This window comes from Rhinolophus sinicus, linkage group LG03 (assembly GCF_036562045.2).
Source record: "Rhinolophus sinicus isolate RSC01 linkage group LG03, ASM3656204v1, whole genome shotgun sequence".
Classification (NCBI taxonomy): Eukaryota; Metazoa; Chordata; class Mammalia; order Chiroptera; family Rhinolophidae; genus Rhinolophus; species Rhinolophus sinicus.
The window spans coordinates 154,993,128-155,015,035 of NC_133753.1; the positions used below are offsets into that span (position 1 = coordinate 154,993,128).

General features: G+C 35.8%; 1 protein-coding gene across 2 annotated transcripts; it reads right to left on the reverse strand.

Moving 5' to 3' along the window:
• Positions 1 to 1,616: 1,616 nt before the first annotated feature.
• On the reverse strand, positions 1,617 to 19,130 carry CDK7 (cyclin dependent kinase 7). 2 transcript variants are annotated; one of them, XM_019728045.2, is made up of 12 exons: positions 18,944 to 19,130; positions 18,528 to 18,587; positions 15,330 to 15,363; positions 14,355 to 14,422; positions 13,545 to 13,613; positions 11,798 to 11,908; positions 10,545 to 10,663; positions 8,828 to 8,927; positions 6,592 to 6,678; positions 4,749 to 4,898; positions 2,257 to 2,404; positions 1,617 to 1,814 (listed from the first exon to the last, which is right to left on the reverse strand). In XM_019728045.2, exons 1-12 carry the CDS (start codon positions 19,007 to 19,009, stop codon positions 1,786 to 1,788), a joined length of 1,041 nt encoding a protein of 346 aa, XP_019583604.1. In that variant the 5' UTR covers positions 19,010 to 19,130; the 3' UTR covers positions 1,617 to 1,785. The 2 variants fall into 2 exon arrangements, with proteins under 2 accessions (XP_019583604.1, XP_019583605.1); XM_019728046.2 differs by having other exon boundaries at positions 14,344 to 14,422; positions 18,944 to 19,103.
• Between the last annotated feature and the right edge of the window lie 2,778 nt (positions 19,131 to 21,908).

The window sequence follows — 21,908 nt, forward strand, 5'->3', positions numbered from 1 at the left end:
CCTTTGCCCATTTTTCAAATTGGAGTTTTTAAAATTGCTGAGCTATGAGAGTTCTTTATATATTCTGGATATTAACCCCTTATCTGATATATCATTTGCAAATATTCTTTCCCATTCCAAAGGTCGCCTTTTACACTCTGTTGATTATGTCCTTTGATGCATACAAGTTTTTAATTATGATGTAGTCCCATGTATCTATTTTTTGCTTTTGTTGCCTGTGCTTTTGGGGTCATATCCAGGAAGTCCTTGTCAAATCTAACGTCATGAAGGTTTTCCTCTAAAAGTTTTGATAGTTTTAGATCTTTGATCCACTTTAAGTTAATTTCTGTATATGCTGTAGGGTAAGGGGCTTCTTCGTTTTTAAGAACTACTGAACAGCTACTGGAGTATAAATCAATACAACTACTTTGGAGAAATATGGCAATATCAATACTAATTAAAAATGCATATGCATATAAATATTCCTTTATTAATAACTGTGAAAGAATGAAAATAACCTAAATGTCCATGTGGCAGAATTCTGAAGATGGCCCTCAAGATTCTCATCTAGGGATGATCTAGGTACTGCCTGCCATCCAGAGATTTTTAAAATGTATGTCAAGTCCAAGTGAACTGACCTTAATATACAGATAACCCAATCAGATGAGCCCCCATTGGTTTTTAAAAAGCAGAGATTTCTCTCTTGGTAGCAGATGAGGAAGCCAGACAGATTTTAGGCACTGTGGTTGGCTTGAAGATGGAGAATGCCACGTGACAAGGCACATGGACTGCCTTGAGAGAGAGACTCCTGGCTGACAGCTAGAAGGACAGGAGGCACGTGCATTAAAACGGCATAAGCTTGAAAGCAGATTCTTCCCTAGAGCCACAGATAAGAGCCCAGTCTGACTGACAGCTTGATTTCGGCCTATGCAAAAAATATAGTTGAGCAATGCCAGATAACTGACCTATAGAACTGTGAGCTAATAAATTTGTGTTAAGCTGCTACATTTATGGTAAATTTTATACAGCAAAGGAAAAAAATAACATAGTTCATAAATAGAGCATGGGTAAGTAGTGTTACATACATTCTCTCTACACACACATACGGTATTATATGGCAGTTAAAACAAACAAACTAGATTAATATATATTAACATGGAAGGAATTTAAAAGTTTTGAGTAAAATATTTTGCAGTATGAGACATACAATCTATCACTCATAAAATGTTGAGACCCAAAATAATGCTGTGTATTACTATATGCATTCTTATAAAATAGTATAAAACCAATGGAAGACACACTCATTTCCTGAGTCATTCCCCTTTGAGGAGGGTGAAAAGGAAGAAACAGGGTGGAATGACAAAGAGACCCCAATTTTATCTAAGTATATTTTTTCTATTTAGTATATCAATATTTGTTAAGTCTGGGTAGTACGTATTTGCTACATTACTACTACTATTTTTCTGTTTTTAAATACTACCCCTGCTACTACAAATTTGTGATGCTATATGGGCCAGATCATGAAAATAACTGATAATTATTTTTATTAAGATTTCCTTAATGCAGTCTCAATTCTACATTTCAGAGAATCAAACTTATCTTACTTTTGCACTTTAATCAGGAAAGTCAGAATTAAGTTTGTTTCAAAATACATTTAATAAAAATAACTCAGGTTTATATATTTTACATGTGTAGAATATTTACAAATTCCTTCTACAGCATTGACTTAATGTTTGCTATTTTTTCAATATTTGCCTTTTTGACTAGTTCCTTCAGTAGTAAAATACTGTCCAGTGTTATCTATTACTAAAAAATTAGCTTCTTGGGCAATCCTCCTGGGTGAGAAAAAAAAAAAATTAGGTTGTTCATATTTAATCTATGGCAATTTTAACCAGTCATTCCAATTACATTTACTTTACTTATTTTGATTTTCCAATAGTACATCGTTAAACATTAAGCATAGGAATTTATGAAGCATAGGAAATTCCAATAGGAATTTATGAAGAGAATAAGGTACACACTGACAGTTGTAGTAACTCTGAGGTATACTCAAAAGTGCCCTCGTCCTTTTAAAGAGCATGATGTAAGTATTCTCAATGGGAGCAAATAAAGCTAAAATTAAAATATCACATTCTATCTACTTTATACAATTTAAATTTATGAAAAGTAAGTAGCTCACAATCTACATTTCTTAGCTGTCCTTCAGTCACTAGCCACTTACGAGCCATTTGGAGTTTTCTGAATTCACTTCACTTTCTATAAAAATCAGACTTTTACCTTGTTCCAAGGCCTCTGTTCTCTTCCGTTTTGTCGCCAGAGATGGATTTGTCTGCTCCTTTAAAGTTTCCACTGGACAGTTTGGTCTTGGCAGCTGACATCCAGGTGTTGGCCCTGGCCGATTACTGAAATATTTAGTTTTCAAAGCCTTGAAAAGAAAAGATACCAAAGAAAGTAAGCTAAGTGAATATCTGAACTGTGTTTAACAAAATCTAACCTCCGAAATTATTGGGAACATTAAAAATACTATGTGAATACCCCTGCTCCCAAAACAAAATTAATTTCAAGTATTTGGACATGCAAATTACTACAAATAAATATCTAGCATCTTAAGATTGACTGATAATTCCAACCTAATATAAGAAAGACACTACCTCCTAATTTTTCCACAATTAATCTACAATATGAAATGTCCTTAATAAAATATTGTATAATTCAGCTGTCTATATATTATGGCCTCTACAGTTCAAAAAATGAGAAAATTGCTTAAAAAGAATTTCCAAGTTTATTTGTCACAATATCTATATGTATGTATTCTAAATCCAAATCATGTAAATATAAATCATTAAAAATAAAGCTTTTAAAAAGATACAACAGGTTGCAAACAAGAGATTAAAATCCAATAATCCACTGCAAATTGATAGAAACTTTACTTGGAAGGAATGGCCCAAGGTTATTTCTATTCACTATCAGTTCAATGGTCTATAAGATTCTTAGTTTACTTCAGTCCAAAAATTCCAATAAAAATGCCAGTTTTATTCTAAATTTCAAATTCATACTTTACTTGCAGCATAGTGCTGTTTAATAGCCACAATAATTTAAGATATTTCCTTTTGGATAATCCTCTTAGGAACAAAAAGAAGTCCATATACTCTTCAAGCATTTCCCCGCTAACATATTATTTGAAGTAATGATTTAGAGATTCCTTACTTCAAAAGAGTTTCATTTGTAAAGTATTACTTCCCAATCATAGCAGTTCACTAAATAAATTAAGCTAATTCCGAACTACATAGAGATCTAAGAGTCCCATTCCAACTTTGAGAACCAAAACCCATTTTTAATTCATTCTAAAATGCAACCCAAATCAGTTATCACAACGACTATCTTTCTGTAAATTTTGAGTTCTATTAATGAAAACAACTTTCTGGATAATTTGACCTGGTCCCAAGTTTCTTATGATGGAGATAATATGTATATACCGTGTTTCCCGAAAATAAGACCTAGCTAGACAATCAGCTCTAACGCATCTTTTGGAACAAAAATTAATATAAGACCCTGTATTATATTACATTACATTACATTACACTATACTATACTATGTTATATAAGACCGGGTCTTATATTATAGTAAAATAAGATCAGGTCTTATATTAATTTTTGCTCCAAAAGATGCATTAGAGCGGACTGTCCGGCTAGGTCTTATTTTCGGGAAAACATGGTCTGTATGGGTGAAATGGTAACGAGTTGCTTGTCTGAAATTAGAAGAGTAATTCTAATGGTAAAATGTCCAGCAGGTATGTATTAATACAGCACGTACTGCTAAAAAGAGGCTTATAGAAGTAAATGCATTAAACAGTGATTTAATAGTCTATAATAAACTTAAGTGAAAAAAAAATCCACTTTGTATCCTTCATACATTGTGCATTAACATATTTTGTTAGGTCCGAAAACTTGCCTTTTTATTTTAATCAGTCTTTCTTTCTGAAGTCAGATCACTGCACTGTATTGCATTTTTACACATCTTTGTCCCACTTTTAGGTGTTTGTGACTCTACCCTTTATTGTGTGTGTGCCTGTTTTTAAAACAAAGAAAATGTTTTTTTCCACACCCAAATCTATAGGGCTTATATTTTTGTGTTCGATAACATTTCTCCCTTCTTTATAAAAGCGGATACTCTGGATCTCCCAAATTTTTGAGTTTGATTGTTATTTCCCTTAAACAACTGTCAGTTTCAGTGTTTGTTCTATTTAGAGTATCTTTCAATCTCTTGTAAGCACACAATTGTATCAGACTATACCATTTTCTCTCCATTATCACTTCTGACTGACAAGACCAGAGCACATATCTGGATTGTATTTTATGGGAAACAAAACAAAACACTTTGGCATTAGGCTTAGCACAAGATTTAAATTAATACATAACTATTTAATTGAAATATACCAGTGTCTTAACATATACAAACCTTGTTATGTTTTCTTATCTAAATTGACTACTTGAAAGCCAATTAATTATGAAATTGATATGCACATGTATTTTCCTAAGCATGAGTAATGTCTCCTGTAGTTGTGTGTGCATGATGTAATTTAACACCGGTCTAAATAGTGCTTATAGCTTGGAGAAAAAAATTGTTATTCCTTAAAACAAAACAAAACACATCTTCTCAATATTTAAAGAATGTTAGAAAATCTTATGAAATTCTACTTTTATTTTATTAATGCTACAGTTAAGATTATCCTTGTATTTTCTAATATAAGAAAGATATGTTAAAATACCTGTGAGGCTGTAATTCGAGTACACGGATTAAACAAGAATAAGCCTTGGATGAGAGCTAGCAAGTCATCTCCTGCTGCAATAAAGATGTGTTGTAATGGGATTCCAGGAAAACTCTTAAATGTCACGAAATCTGGAAGACTACACATGTCCTGTAAAAACATTTTTATAATTCAAACTTAAGTAAAGGATTGAAAGGCATATAGATCTCAAATGAAGAAATAAACTGTCATATAGATATAACAGTCTATGTAGAAGATCCCAAGAAATCCATTTAAAAACTGCTAGAATTAGTAAGTAAAGCAAGGTTGCAAGACATAAAATTAACATACAAAAATCAATTGTAGTTCTGTATGTTAGCAATGAACATGTAGACACTGAAATTTAAAAAACGCCATTTAGAATCACTCAAAAATAATGAAATACTTAGATGAAAATCTAACAGAGCATGTGTAGGACTCATATGCTGAAAGCTACATAACACTGATGAAATAAATCAAAGTTCTAAATAATTGGTGAGAGCTATCCTATCATGTTCATGGGTTGGAAGATTCGCCACTGTAAAGATGCCATTTCTCCTCTAATTTATATACAGGTTTAATGCAAGTCTTATCAAAATTCTGGCAAAATTATTACACAGATTATTCTAAAATTTATACAGAAGGCAAAGGAACTAAACTAGCTAAAACAACTCTGAAAAAGAACAAAAGTGAGAGGAATTAGTCTGCCTGATTAAACTATGGTATTGGCAGACGGACAGCTATAGATCAATGGTACATGAGCGAGAACTCAGAAACTGATCTACACAAATATGCCCAACTGATTTTTGACAAAGGTGCAAAGTATTCACTGGTGCAAAGACAGTCTTTCCAACAATTGGTACTGGAGTAATTGGACACACACAAGCAACAAAAAGAGTCCTGACCTAAGTCTTACATCTCTAACAAAATAAACTCAAAAAGGGTGACAGCTATCAATAAATGATATCAACGAATGATAGCTATTAGGGCATGTTTTTCAGTTAGAACATATACCAAACTTTCAGTTAGAAGGTTGAGGAAGTAATAGAACATAAGAAACTCCTTATACTGAATTTCAGCTTCAGATAATTTCTCTGCAGTTTTAACCAGAAGGTAAAAAATCTGATTAAAATTTCTCTTTTCTAGTACTTTTTATGACCCAGGAGACAGGAAGGAAAACAAAAAGGTCTAAATTTTAATTTATGCATAAACAAGTGAGAATATTTTACTAAACATATATATAAAATTTAGCAACTTAAATTGTAAATTTTATCACAGACTTACTATTTCTTTTTTGTAGACAATGGGTGAAAAAATAATACTGAACTATCTTAACTGTGTTAATGAAAATTCTATAAATAAACCTAAACCCATCCATCAAGACGATGTTGATAAACTAACATGAAAATGAAATATGCAGCTGTTAAAAAGGAAAAAGGTCAGTAACAAATATTGAGTAAAAAGAGTATTTTGGTTGCCAAAAAAATTATATGGTGGATCCCATTTTTGTTAAAGAATGAGACAGAAAATGCAACTCTATGTATGTATGTGTTTGTGTGTATATTCTCATAGCCAGACTTTATACCAAATTAATAGTAATTAACCCTATTACGAGGATTGAGAATTATTGGGATGAAGGAAGAGCTATATATACATAAGAAGCTGGACGGTATATCACAGTTTTAACTTTCACTTTGTGTAAGTTTTGTAATGAGTTTGTATTACTAGTAAATTAAGACAATGCATACATTTCTTTAAGTAAATTCACATGACAACACTATATAGAGTCCTAACTAAATTTCAAAGAAAACGTATAAAGGCATACAGGCCACTGTTCCTCAGTTGGTGTGCCCAAAGTTTCAAATATTCTTGTTAGCTGATCAAGGTCTGAATCTCCTGGCAGAAAAGGAACCTGAAAGAAAGTGAGAGGCAGATATTTCAAGGTGGTTTGTGATAGTTATTATGAAAATAAACCTATAAATTTAATAAGAAAACTAAACTGTAATAAAAATTAAAATGAAATCTGAGGTATACTGGATGTGGCATTAGATCCTGCCATTGCTAACCTAGTAAACAGCACCACACTGCCCATTTTATTCACTCCCCAAATCTTTAATAAATACTTACCATGTAATAGGCACTGTGCTAAGCCCTAGGCATTCAAAGGAAGGAACAAGACAGTCCCTACTCTCCCCCTGGGGTAGACATGAACAATGGTGATACAAGTAAAGGGGCTTTTACACAATGATGCATTCAGTGAGAGTATGGGATCCTAGCTCACACAGAAACAGCACCAAACCCACTCCACACAGGTCAGAGACGGCTTCTTAGAGGAAGCAGTGAAAGCTGAAGGATAAAGAAGAGTTAGCCAGAGGAAAGTCTAAGATGGAGGAAAACTGTTTTAGCAAAAGGGCAGGTCAAAAGATGGGAGATAAGAGAACACATCTATATCAATCTTAAACAATTTACTAGCAAATGCTTTCTTTGAAGAGGTATACTGGAAAACTTTAAAAGAGGATAAATAATTACAAGTTAAAAATTAGCAAGGTGATAAGAAATTATTCCAAACCAAATTTGCTTCTAGTTGGCATTCTTTTCTGTACACTTTTAGCTTTTTTCATTTCTGGCTTCGTATCTTCTGACAGAATGTTATAGGCATCTCCTAGTTTCAAATATTGCATTTGTGCTGTTTTTTTTTTTAAGAGGCAATTTCTGAGGGGGAGAGATTTTTGTCCTGCCATCTTAAAAATCCTTGAGACATAATTATTGCTTTATTTGAAAATGTCAAAAGAAAAATGAGCCACAAACAAACAAAACAAACAAAAAAAAGAAAATGTCTTCATTGTATTAAGTATCAATGCAATAACGACTACGAAATCCACTGATATGTATGAGCAGGTACTGGGTCTAGTATGTAACCCAAGATAGACTATTGTTTTTCCCCTAGGGATAAATAACTATTTCTAATTTCCAGTTAGTAATCTGAATAATTAAATTTAAGAATATGCATAGCATGTAAACACTCATATGGTAGCTCTTCTACAATCTCATTCTTAACAGCTAATGATCTTAATTGATTTTCATCTGTTGCATATAAGATATGGATTAGTGGGTTATGCATATTTAGTTACGACAACTGTATAATACTCATGTAACATCCACATACTAGTACAGATTCTCAAATGTGAACTTGTGGTAAACTCTGCGTTCTTGAGTAGCAGAATTGCCATGCCAGCTGATTCACAGGACCCAATACTAACACAGGGATTACTATTCAAGTCTAAATGTGAGGGTTTCTTCCATAAGCATCCAGAGGGATGAGCTTATCAAAATGATGCGTAGCACTTACACTAAATTTAAACAGATGTTTAAGAAGGTATTTTCTGTGTTCAAGGAAATAAATAACTACATTTTTGTGTCTTAGGTTCACATTTCTTTAAATACACATGGCTTGAGGAGAGGCTAGAATCTGGAATGTAGGGGAAAAAACTCAGCTTCAGAAGGATTCCCCCATATTCCTTACCCTTCATCAATCAGACGGGCGAACCTAAACTTTATAGTTAAAGTATAAAAGTTCATCCAAACACATTTAGTTATTGTAGAGATATTACCATAGTATAATCCAATGAGGGCTTTATTATAGTTATTTCAGAACACAGAAATGATCAATAATAGAATTTTTTGTCCTAAATAGGAGGTGTTTTCATCTCACATTAGCATTAATAAAAAGTTTGCATTACGGTTCAAGCCGTTGTTCATTTGTTCACAGCAGCTCACAGCATGGCAGCCCAGCTCCAGGGAGAGCTGTTGTTCACAATCTTAGATGTAGAGGGCGCAGCTCACTGGCCACGTAGGAATCCAGCCCGTGATCTCGGAGTTAGGAGCACGGAGCTCCAACCACCTGAGCCACAGGGCCAGCCCATTTTCTTTGAATTGGTCTGTTTTAATTGGGCTTTTTGTTGTTAAGAATGGTGCTCCTCCCTGGGAAGATAACTGTCACACAAATTATAAAAAAAATAACTATAACAATATTGAGGTATGTACAGCAATTCAAGACTTACCCTTAGAAGCAACTCTGCTAATATACAGCCAACAGCCCACATGTCCACACCTACACCATACATTCTAGCTCCAAATAGTAACTCAGGGGCCCGGTACCACCTGAAGAACAAAGAAATATTGTCATTTTACAATGGAATTATTAAAGTATTTCTTAAGGAAAACTCTTCAGCGAAACATCATCTTACTGATGAAATTCACTTTTATGGATATATTAACTTAAGAAAAATTGGCCGTAAAACCAAGTAGTTCTGTGTTGCTGACAGGACATTATATACATCCTTGGTCCATTCACTCACACTTTTTCAGATCATTAACACCTTCTTTTTCCTGAAATGCTCAGCACCATCTTTCTTCTCAGCTGATGACCCTACTTTACTAAAAAAAATACAAGTCATAAAAAAAATTTTCTGCAGACTCACCTACAGTCATTTGTACTCACACAATCCGCCTTCCCATCTGTAACTAAAGATGAACCATCCTTGACTGTTTTAAAAAGCAAGTCCCTCAACTTGGACACTAGATACCACGCTCACTTGCCTATTTTCAAGGATATTGCTTCTGCAAGTCTTTCCTCTTTCTTTTATATCAACTTTTTTGTTCTAAACTATTACCACCAATGTACAAACATACCATTATTTCTCTGGCCTTAAAAATGAAACTAAAAACCAAAGAAACAAACAACAAGAACGTCTTTAGACCCTACCTCCCCTAACAGCCAACTCCTCATTCTCTGGTTAGTCTGAAGAGTTGTCTGTTCTTACTGTCTTCAATTGCTCTCCTTTCATCCTCTCACTCTTTTCAATCAAGCTTTCATCCTACCACTCCACCAAAATTGCTCTTGTCAAGGTTAATAATGATATCCACATCACTAACACATCCATTCTCAGTCCTCGTTTTAACTCGACCTATTAGTAGCATTTGATTGGCATGAAGAGAAAATATGAGAAATTGGTAGATGAAAAGCACTGTATACAGTGCTCTTCCACGTGGGTCCCTGTTTTCCTGAGTTCCTGAATGATGGGCTTAATCTTTGTAGCAATTACATGAATAACTATTTATATCCCTTACTTCTTACTCAGGGCGCAGGTGACTGACACTCAATGAGATCTCTTTGGAAGGTGACAAAGTCATCATTTAAAGGGATAGAACAAAAAAGATAGTCTCAGATCCTTAAAAGAGTCTTGGAAATTAAAAAATACCATCCTGGTAAGATTTATAATATCTACTGTCCCTATCTACTTAATGTAATGTTTAATTTTTATACATAAAAAGTATAAAAAGAAAATACAAGTATAATAATGATATTAAAAATACAAATATTAATAATGCACTGCTTTGTTTCAGAGAATTTTCATTCACACTGAATGGTATAAAATATGGAATCAGGACTGACCAATAAAATAAACATAGCCCTCCCAAATCAAGTGATTATGTAAAATAGCCACGGAAGTTCCAACCTACCTAACTAAAATGTAAAAGAATAAATTCGTCCCAAAAGTTACTAGGTAAATGTCTGAGGACTGAGTTAATTCAACTCTGTTTGAAAGAAGGGCTGTATTTTTTTTTATTGTGGTAAGATATGCACAACATAAAAAGGGCTGTATTTTTAACAAAACACCAACAATTCCTGAAATCTGCCAAGAGAAGCCAAATGATGCTCATTTGTGATTAATACACTGTAAAATATAAGCTTGCAGTTATTTAAGGGTTTCTTACCTTGTTACAACCTGATGTGTATAAGCTCTATTGGGGCTCCCAAATGATTTGGCCAGGCCAAAATCTGCCAGCTTAAGAACTCCATTTTCATCTAGCAACAAGTTGTTTGGTTTTAGATCCTGTATCATGGAGGTTTTAAACGAACAAGTAAGCAGTGTGGGAGAGACTACTATAACAATACATTTAGTTGGCTAAACTTTAAACTTAGTAAAAACACGGTTATACCCCAAATTAAACAACAATCAGTATTTTTTTCATTGATGTAAAATTCCTATCAAATTAAAACAAGATTTGTCATATTGTCTAGTGAGACCTTGGGTCAAGTTATCTAATTTCACTAGATTTCAATTTACCTACTTTACAAGGCTGCTGTGAGGATTAAATTTTCTATGAAGAGACTGGTGTAATGACTGGCTCATAGTAAGAACTCGGCAAATAGTTGCTGCCATTAATTTAGTAACAATACATATATGTGAACTTTAGTAAATAAAAATATTGTACATTTAGAAAGGATGAGGAACATAGTATCAAAATCTACGCTAAGAAGATATTAGCAATAACCAAAAAGGGATTCCAAATTTAAGGTATGAGAATTACTAACTATAAATTACATATTCTTAACTACTGACTTAAATGGGGTACCTAAGATCATCTGTCTATCTAAATTCTCGGTCTGTTCCAACAGCTGAATGTTCAGAACAATGACTCAATCATTTCAGAAATTTTACTTCATTACTTCATAGAATTTTAGACTACTAGGAATATTATTTTTCTAAAAGGCAAAAGAAGGATGCCCCCTTCTGATGATAATAGCACTCAACATTCCTTTGGTATTTTAGCATTGTATAATTTAATCAAGACTCTCACTGTATTTTTTGCCCCTATAACAACTGTATAGCACAAAGAACAATAAACTTAAAGCCAAAATATTCAGGTTTTAATACTGTTAGTTATCAGCTACTGATGTTGAAAATATTTGTAACCTTGGTCAGGTCACTTAGCAATTTAGCTCTACATCTATAAAAAATATTAAGGACTGGGTCTCTTCCATTTCTAAATTTCACATAGTAATTTAGAATCCTTAGAACACCACCTCGTGGAACAACTGAAGGGAACACACAAAGGGAAAAGGTGGGATAAAATAGTCCAGCTGTATCTTTATTTAAAAATTTACATATTCAGACAATTTATGTAATAAACTACATAAAACTTGACAACATAAAGAAGCAATCACACTTGGTTAAAAAGCTTACCCTATGTAGAATCCAATGTTGATGTAAATATTCTAACCCTTGAAGAGTCATCAACATGTAGGCTTTGATGTGTGACGGTGTCAGCACAAGACTATTATCTTTTATTATAACCTGTAAAGCAGGTATACAATATATTACTAACTTTATTATTCCAAATAAATGCCACCATATAAAACAATTTACAGACATAAAATGAATTTATTCATACAGGAAAATCTTAAGAGAGGTTGCCTAACTCCTTAGGAAGCACGTCAGAATTTCCAGTCAAGCGAATAGGGAAAGTAGCTTTGCTTTGGAAAGAAAGCAGTGCTTTGTCTATTACTGCTGTTTTCTCACTTGCCCCAGGATGCCCCTTCTGATAACAGCATTCAACATTCCTTCGGGAAACGACCTATTCCTAGCTCAATCCACATGGTTAAAACTAGACTGACCACTCCAGAGGTAAGCAAATGACTCACCCAAGCATAGTCAATCACCACTGTAGCCTGCTGTCCAGATTGGTTCAGGGATGGATATGATCCAAGCCCAGCCAATCAACCAGGCCAAGTACTTGTGATAAAATCAAAAAGAACAAAGAACTTTCTTTCCTCAGGGATTATTAAATCCTAAGGATATAAGCCTGGAAGTACCTTGGCCACTATATTGAGAAATTATGCCCATGAATGAAAGCAGAGAAGAAAATAGAGCGAGTTCAAGTGCAAGAGCCAGTTTATTCCTAGACTTAACAGTTATATGAGCTAAAAATTCCAATTTTCTCTTTTTAAAAATCAGATCAAATGTACCCTCTGTACAGTTCCATGAATTTTAACAAACATCCAGTCGTGTAACCACCAGCATAATCAAGATTTAGTTTCATAACTCTCCGCAAATTCCCTCAGGCCCCTCTGTACTCAATCCTTTCTTGTACTTCCAATCCCAACAACCATGGATCTGATTTCTGTCCTTTTAGTTTTGCCTTTTCCAGAATATCATATAAATGGAATCATACATCCTCTTGAACCTGGCTTCTTTTATTTAGTATAATGTATTTGAGATTCATCTATACTACTGCATATATTAGTAGTTCATTTCTTTTTACTCCTGAATAGTATTCTGTTGTGTGAATATACCACAGTTTGTTTATATTTTCACTGGATGAAAGGTATTTGCAGTGCTTCCACTTTGGGCGATTATGAATAAAGCTAAACATCTGTGTACCAACTGATTTCTGTGTAGATATGTTATTATTTCTCTTTGATAAATACCTAGCAGGAGTATTGCTAAATCATACCTTAAATGTATATTTTACTGTGTAAGAAAACTGCCAAACTCTTTTCCAAAGTGGCTGTACCATTCTCACCAGCAGTGTATGAGAATTCTAGTTGTTCCACCGTCAGGTTTTGAGATTCAATTAATATTAATGAAAAGCATAAGATCTTATTTTTCTCAAAAAGTAACTTGGCTTTCAAAAAGTTGAGATTGTGATATGGAAAGAAACTCTAAATTTTCAAAAGCCTAACAGTCATTTCTTTACAAGTAAAGTACAGGGTAAGTTGGTAGATAAATGCTAATGAAATCTAAATCTTTGTATTTAACACTGGGAACATGGTTAAATGATTCAGAAGATCCTGGATTTAAGTGTATATCCAGTTTTCAACAACATTAAGCATTTTTTTGACCACTAGTATCTTCATAAGTAGAAAATAAATATTTAGGTTCTCTTTTGATGAACAAAGAAAAGAAATTCCTATAGGAATCTTAATCTTACCTCTAGATCAGTTTCCATAAAATCAAAGACAAGGCTAATGTTAGATTTATGTCCAAAAGCATCAAGGAGCTGCAAAACAAAATTGAAAAAAAAAAATAAAAATAAAAATGTGATTTGCTGTTAAATACTTGACAGTATTATTCCAACAAAGTAATTTTTAAAAATTTAAACAAGCATTTGGAGTTGATAATTCCCTGTAAAGTTTAAGTATTTTTTTGGTAGGAATTAGTACTTTGAGGCACAAAAATACTAAACTTGATTATTTTTTAAAAAAATCACTAAATACTTACCTTTTCCCCCCAAATTCTGGGAGTTATAATTAAGAAATGACTGATGAACACCTCACCCTAATCACCAATTCAGAATAATTCTGACTTAAGAAAATCCTATAAATCACAGTGGCAGCTATCATTCACTGAATGAGTGCATTCTCTAAACCAGGCACTATTCCAGGTACTTTACATGTATTTATAATTAGCTAGTCTCCCAACAACCCTATAAGGTAGGGACTATGGCACAGAGCTGTGAGGGAACTAGATCAAGGGTCTTACACATGCTAGAGCTCTCTAGGCTTCAAAGTGACTTCTGACAAAGTTAACCTGTATGCCAATGTTTATTTTATCAGTTATATAGTTTTAAAGACACTGTCTACAGGAACAATTTGGGCAGAAAATACATTTCAGCCTGATTAACTTTTAGTCTTTTTTACAAGGCTTGCCTAGAACAATTCATTTTGTTGAGCCCAGTCAACATACCACATTCAAAAAAGGCAGGGTCCCAAATCCCAGAAACAACTTACATCATACTCACACCAATTATATTTGGATGACTTAGCTCCTGTAATAATTTTATCTCTCTTAAGGCTGTTCTGTTTATACCTACATAAAAAGACAAAGCAAAAAGTGAAAAACAATTCTCAAATCTCAAATCTCTCACAAACATTTGTTTGGGAAAGGTTAGTCTCTCAGGAAATAGCAATGAATATTCTATAGAAAAGTCAGGGCTATTTTGACAAATTTAATGACATCTGTTTTTCTTTAATATTGCTTTATTTTTAAAATAGCTTACACAGACTATGATAAATGCTGAAAAAAGTATTCACTTTACCTGTAGCATATCAGATCTAAAGACTGCTTGAATAATATGTGTAAGTGTACAGCATATAGACACGAAGTCAATAGATTCCCTTCTCTTGCCCTATGAATACTGGCAGTAGATTCTTTACGCTAACAGCAGACTAGTGATAAGACAGTATCTTTCTCAATGCAAAGGATAGAACTCAAAATTAAAAATAACATCTGGTACTAGTTGTTACACAGACAATATAGGTCCTTTTTACAGGACCCATTTCTTGATGTCTAAACAGGACTTAGCATTCTAGCAAACAAGGCTCTGGAAGAGGGATAAAGAAATTTTTTCCTCCATATATCTATTTCACAGTGAGCTTTGTGTATTTCCATCAAGGTGTATCCTGAATTTTCAAAGTAATTAGAAGCTCAGAAAAAAACAATGGCTTATAACACCCAAAACAATAATGAAGACAGCAAGACAAGCCATTAATAACCTTGCTGCCCTCCATTTACTAAGGTGATCTGAATGATCTTCTCTATACCCAAATGGTAGAAATCACAAATGTCCTGTCTCTATCCTGAGTCTATCTTTACTCTTCTGGGACCCTGTAATAACTCTACCCAGGACCATTGTTAACACCAATGAATACTTTGCTCATTTCCTCAGTGGGAATAAAAACCTTTCCTGTTCTGTCAAATAATACGAAATACTTACCATCTTTAGCTTCTGATCTATGTCCAAGTTTGATCTGGTAGAGGAAAATAAAACGAACACATTAAAAATGTGTTAAATTATTTAGATTTAATGCATATGTATAAAAATATGCACTTCAAAAACTTAGCTACAGCAAAAACATGTAACAACTCATGTAGTTAGTAGGCAGGAGGAGTGGGAATCATGAATCAGAAAGGCAAATGCAATACAAGGATCAAGTACCTACCACTCCTTGCCCCTTAAGTTTTTGAATTACATGTTCAAAACCACTCAAGAAATGATATAACCATATTATTTAAAGAAAAGGAAGTAAATACTAGAGGAAATAGTTGTAAGAGTTAAAAGTGATTGCTCTGAGGAGTGAAAACTAGGGGCAGGAGTCAGGCATGTTAAAAAGCCTTGCCCTACTAATTGCCTTTTCAAATCACAAAGATGTATTATTTGAAATAAAAATTAAACGTAAAAGGAGATTGCACTATTGTTATCGAACAGAAAAAGTTGGCTCTGCTAGCACCGGGTGGACAAAACACTAAACACAGAGAACTGCAGTGGGGAAAGACTGGCTATTTTATTATGAATGGCACCACCCAGGAGAATAGGAAGCTAATGCTCAAAAACCCTGATGGTGTGTAGGTTACAGGTTATATAGGGCAAAATTGCAAGACACTGTGGGTTAGGGGTTCAGAGTCATGTTGAACGCTGCCTGGTGAGAGGTGAGGTAAGGTAATAAATCATTTCTTCAAGTCTTGAGGACAGCTCTGATGTCTCTCTGCTTCCTCATTATATATATGCTCTGGCATCTCTGTCTAGTTTCACAGAAAAGTAGGCAGGGGGTTGTTCCAAACCTTTAGGGCTCTCAGGAGCTGAAACATAACTTAAGTCGATATTATCTTTAGCTCAACAGAAACCCATACCTTGTGATTCTTAGTCAAGGTATGCCCACTATTTCTGGCTGCCTCAGGGGGTTAATGACTAGTAAGGGAAAGGGCTACGGCTTACAGGACATGCTATGAAGAAACGAAATAGAGTGCTGGGGCTACATATTAAATCAAAACCATACATTCAATCAGGAATCTCGGGTTTCACTATGAGTCACCTTCAAGGAGTGAAAGTCTATTGCAGAGAAACAGGATGGATTGTACCCTAATTTATGTTTAAAGCAAGCAAGCGAGCAAACAAAACCCACTAGGACTTTCAGACAACTGTAGAACTCAATATGCCAACAGTTTGAAGAGATTACATCCTTCAGTGAAGTCAATACATTTCTAATGAGTGTCTACGAATGTACTAGTCATAGTCCTAAAGATAATTCGAATGGAAGTAAACAAACAATAAATTTATAGATAAGAGGATTTCAGATTTTGATAAATGCTATGAAGATAGAGAAATATGGCAAAGAACCCTAGGGAAGGATGGAGGCATGCCTCTTTTAGCTAGAGTGACCAGCAAAAGCTTCTAGGTGGAGGAGATATTTGAGTGAAACCTAAATAAGGAATCAGCCATGCCAAGTTTTAGAGGAAAAATGTATTACCCAGAAGGCAGAGCAAATGCAATGATCCTGGAATTGGAATGAATTTAATGTGTTCAAGAAACAAAAAGGTCAGTTGGCTAGAATACAGCCAACCGGGAGTAGAACTGAAAAGATAACTTTAGAAAGCGTTGGGAGATTTAAAAAAAAGAGAAATAAAAAGGGTTGGGAGAATTAAGGGTTTTACAAAGGAGCAGCTATAGTGCTCGGTTACAGAACATAAAATGGAAAACGAGATAAGTCAGAAAAAGTAAAGCAGATAACAATGGCAGGAATAATTGTGCCAAGGAAGAGAGGGAACTAGGTGTTAAATGAATGAGGTAGATATGCTTCAAAGGAGTTTGGGATTTTGAAGAAGAAACAGATTCAAAGTAGCAACAGGAACAAAGTAGCAATACAAAGGTGGAAGTCACCTACTCCACGGATAGGCCTTGAGATGTGAGAAAAACAACCTTTCCTTGAGAGGGTTATTGATTTTTTTTAAAGATTTTATTGGGGAAGGGGAACAGGACTTTATTGGGGAACCTTCTGTACTTCCAGGACTGTCTCCAAGTCAAGTTGTTGTCCTTTCAATCTTAGTTGTGGAGGGTGAAGTTCAGCACCAGGTCCAGTTGCTGTTGTTAGTTGCAGGGGGCAGAGACCACCATCCCCTGTGGGAGTCCAGGAGTTGAACTGGCAGCCTTGTGGTTGAGAGCCCACTGGCCCATGTGGGAATCGAACCGGCAGCCTTGGGCTTTAGGAGCACAGAGCTCCAACTGCCTGAGCCACCGGGCCGGCTGGGGTTATTGATTTTTGTAGTATGGGAAAGGGCAATCAACCTGGCAGCAGGACTTAAATCCTAGCTTTAGCAATTACCATCCATCTGTATCATCTTGAAAGTCACCTACCGTGTTTTCCTGAAAATAAGACCTAGCCGGACCATCAGATCTCATGAGTTTTTCTGAGCAAAAATTAATATAAGACCTGGTCTTATTTTACTATAAGGCCAGGTATAATATAATATAATATAATATAATATAATATAATATAATATAATACCGGGTCTTACATTAATTTTTGCTCCAAAAGACGCATTAGAGCTGATGGTCCAGCTAGGTCTTATTTTCGGGGAAACACGATACTCTCTCAGCCTCAGGTACCTGAAGTGTAAAATAGAGACATTTACTTTACCTATTTCCGCAAGGCTGTTTTGAGGGTTAAATGAAAAAACGTAGGTGAAAGTGCCTGGCATATAAAGTTACCTAATACGCCCTAAGTTTCTTGAATGAATGCAAATAAAAATAAGCTACTTAAATCATTTTTAAAAATGCACGCACATCAATGTTGTTCATGTTGGTGCAAGCCTTTCATGATAAATCTGTACTCAGAAAATATGGATATGATAGATACATAGAGTGGATGCAGGTGAGGCAAATAGGGAATATCATGATATTAAATAGTTTGAGGACCCAGCAGATTGGCAGTACTCATCCCCTTTGCCAAAGACTGAGTTGAATAAAGCAAACATAACATACTGCTTCCTTTTCATTTCAACAGAAAAAAATATTTCAACTCGAGCTCCATTTTGGAACACAGGACACTAATAAATTCTTCTTCCTATGAAAATGACATAAGTAATTTTCAAATAAAATTAAGACTCAAATAAAACAAAACAAACCCCTGTAACTCACTTTCTTAATGGCGACTATTTGGTTGGTGTTCTTGTCTCTGGCCTTGTAAACCGTAGCAAACTAGAGAAAAAACAGAAATAACGTAAGTTTGTGGCAAGTTTTTTTTTTCGTGTTTGCCTTTTTACTTTAGATTTTGGGAAGCAAAGAACCCAGGGTTCTTGGAGCGGACTTTCGGCGGCTTGAAACGTACAGGTAGTTGGGCTGTCCAGGTCCCGTTCCTCTCTATCATTCAGAAAGGGGAAGGCCGCTCAGGGCTCAGCTCCAGGCTGTGGAGGGGCAACAGCTGCCTCTGGGCAGTCTCGGCCAAAGAGCACGAGTAGCCAGGCCAGTGCTCGGGCTTCCACGAGAAAACCTGTGAAGGTGTGAGGCGGCTCCACGGACTCCGCTTCGCACCCCCGACTCCCCGATAGCCTCACCTGGCCCTCCCCGAGGAAGTCCAATTTTTCATAACGCTTCGCTCGCGACTTCACGTCCACAGCCATCTGTCACGCGAACCCCGACTCCAGCTGAAAAGGGCGAGCTCCCAAGACAGCAGGAGTTTAAAGCTACCTTAAAGCCTCCAACAGTCACTTCCGTTCACTAGGCTCCGACGCTTTGTTAGCTCCGCCCCCACTTCCGGGATGGGCGTGGGTGCTGTTAAATAAGTCCCGCCCGAGCCCACCCAATAGAAGGCAGGGATCGTTGGCTTTTCCGCGTCGCTCCCCGCCCTGTCACGTGATCGCCCGTTGGTGCCGGAAGTGGGGTGTTTTCGGTGGTGGTTACCTGTGTCACTTTTTTACCGTTTTAACTTAGGTATTTTCTTCACTACCGGGGACCGGTCAGCGTTCTATGATGTTCCGAGTTCGGGGTTTGATAGGTATGTATGAGTATGATAGGGTTGGTCCGCCTGATTTCTCTTTCTGGTTCGCGCTAAAGGGTTCTGTCGCACCGTTACTGTGGACGCCTAGCCCGGCAATCTCAGGATATTAGAGCGCGCCCAGTTCTTAAGGGCTGCTCAAGAAGCATTCTTACTTAGTCTAGTCTCTTTATGAAAAAGCACGCCTAGGCAAACAAAATCCAAGTCAACTTTAGAATTTTGTGCTGTGGAACAGATTTCTGGTCATCAGTTTTGTACTCTGTAACGTGGAAATAATTGACCACATACATCATAGGCTGTTGTGAGGCTTAAATGAGACATGCAGAGTTTGGATATATAGTAAGTGCTTATTAAGTGTTAACTGTGATCAGTACTCAAATTTTGATTCTCATAAGATTTGCATCCAAATCAAACACAATTTATTTATTCAGTGAGTATTTATTGATTGCTTACTATGTGCCACTTTGTTGTATTCTGAGACATCAGCAGGAAAAAAGACAAAGATTCCTGCATTCAAACAGGAGTACATAACAAATAAGTAAAATGTTGTGATACATAGCGATACGTGCTATAGAGATAATAAAGCAGGGAAAGAGGAGATATTAGGGTTTGCAGTTTTAAATACGGTGAGACAAGGAAGACATCACTGAAAAGCCACTGCAGAATTTTGAGCAGACAAGTGATATGATATGATTTCGTGTTTTAAAAGTTAACTCTGGCTGTTCTGAGAGACTATACCATAGACTTGGGGGTAGGGGGGAGGTGAAGAAAAGCAAGAAAGCCACTTAAAGAATTATGGCAGTAATCCAGAGGGTTTTATTAGGCGGTACCAGTTTTGGCTTCTAGCCAATAGGATTTGCTGACAGACTGGATATGGGGTGGGGAGTTGGAAAGCATAATTCCAAGGTTTTGTGCTAGACCATTGGATGTTTCTGAGTCGAGATCCTGATTTTCAGAGGTATGTTGCAGAAGGCAAAAACAATACCAAGGCTCATAATTTAGTCAAGGCAATATAGTGTGAAGGTTGAGTCCTTGCTCTGGATCCAGATGGTCTCCATTGACTACTGACCGAAGCATTAGATTTATGACTTGGGCTAATTACACTTTCTTCCCAGTTTCCTTCTCGAATAGGACCTATTCATTGGGTTGCTGCAAGGCTTAAATGACTTCACACTTCAAAAACCCTTAGAAAAGTGTCTGACAGTGCTCAATTTATGTTAGCTATTACATAATTATTCTTGGTTAACTTCCAGCTTGGTCACTACTTGGGTCTTTATCGAGCTCTGATATGTTCACAGGCAAAATTCTTCTACAATGCAGAAAACACATTTTTACCACTTCTATCTCATAATTGTGGCAAGTCATACTTAATGATACATGTCTGACTTAGGCTAAAGTTCCTTCTGAAAGAGCACTGTAATAACAACCTCACGTGTAGTAGAAATAAGCTAAATAGTGAGCTAAATTTGATGGTACACCTCTGGGGCTTGAGGTTCCCAAGTGTGCCACGGCATATAAATTGATAATCACTATATTATACCATGCTGCTGAGAAGTAAATTCCTATATGGGGGTACTTAAAATAGGGTAGCAAAGGTGTTTAGGTGATTTTCTGGGTTCATTAAGTCATTGTACATATAAAATACCATTCAGCATCTGTATAGCATTTTAGTTTACAAAGCAATTTCACACACTGGTAGTAGCCAGCTTCCAAGATGGCTGCAATTATTCTTGCTTTCTGGTATTAATGCACTTGTGTAGTTTCCTCCCACAATTAAACAGTCTAAGTGTGACCAATAGAATATGGCAGAAGTGAGTGTGTCTAACTTCTGAGTCTAGATCATAAAAGGCCTTGCTGCTTCTGCCTTGTACACTTAGATGATTTGCTTTGGGGGAAGTCAGCCATCATGTTATAAATTCACCCAGGCAGCCCTATGGAGAGGCCTCTGCCATAAGCTAGCATCAGCTTGGCAGCCATGTTAGTGAGCCACCTTGGAGGTAGATCACCCAGCCCCAGTCAAGACTACACATAAATGCAGCCCCAGGGAGCATCTAATTGCAACCTCACGAGACATACTGAGCATAAGTGCCCAGCCAACCTGCCCAAGAATTCCTGATCCAGAGAAACCAAAAGGTATTGTTGTCTTTAGCCATTAAGTTTTGGGTGACGTGTTACAAAGTAATAGACAATATACTAATTTGATCCTATCTGTCACACACTGTAAAGTACTGGAGAGGAAAACCTAAACTTGGACGAACAAAGCAATTTGTTAATGATTACATACATTTAATTGCTTAACCCAAAAATGAAAATACAGGCTACTTACTCTAAGCCAAGCCAGAATTCTATGACACCATCCTCCTTGGGAGCTCATTCTATGACAGCAATTTCCACTGGCATGCCTTTTTGCCACACCTAGACTTACAAATTCTGTAAAAATGATGTATTTTTTTTCATTGTGAGTTTCATGGCAGCAGCTATAGTAAAGGTAGACCTCAGAAAGTTCCAGTATTGGGGTTTCTAAC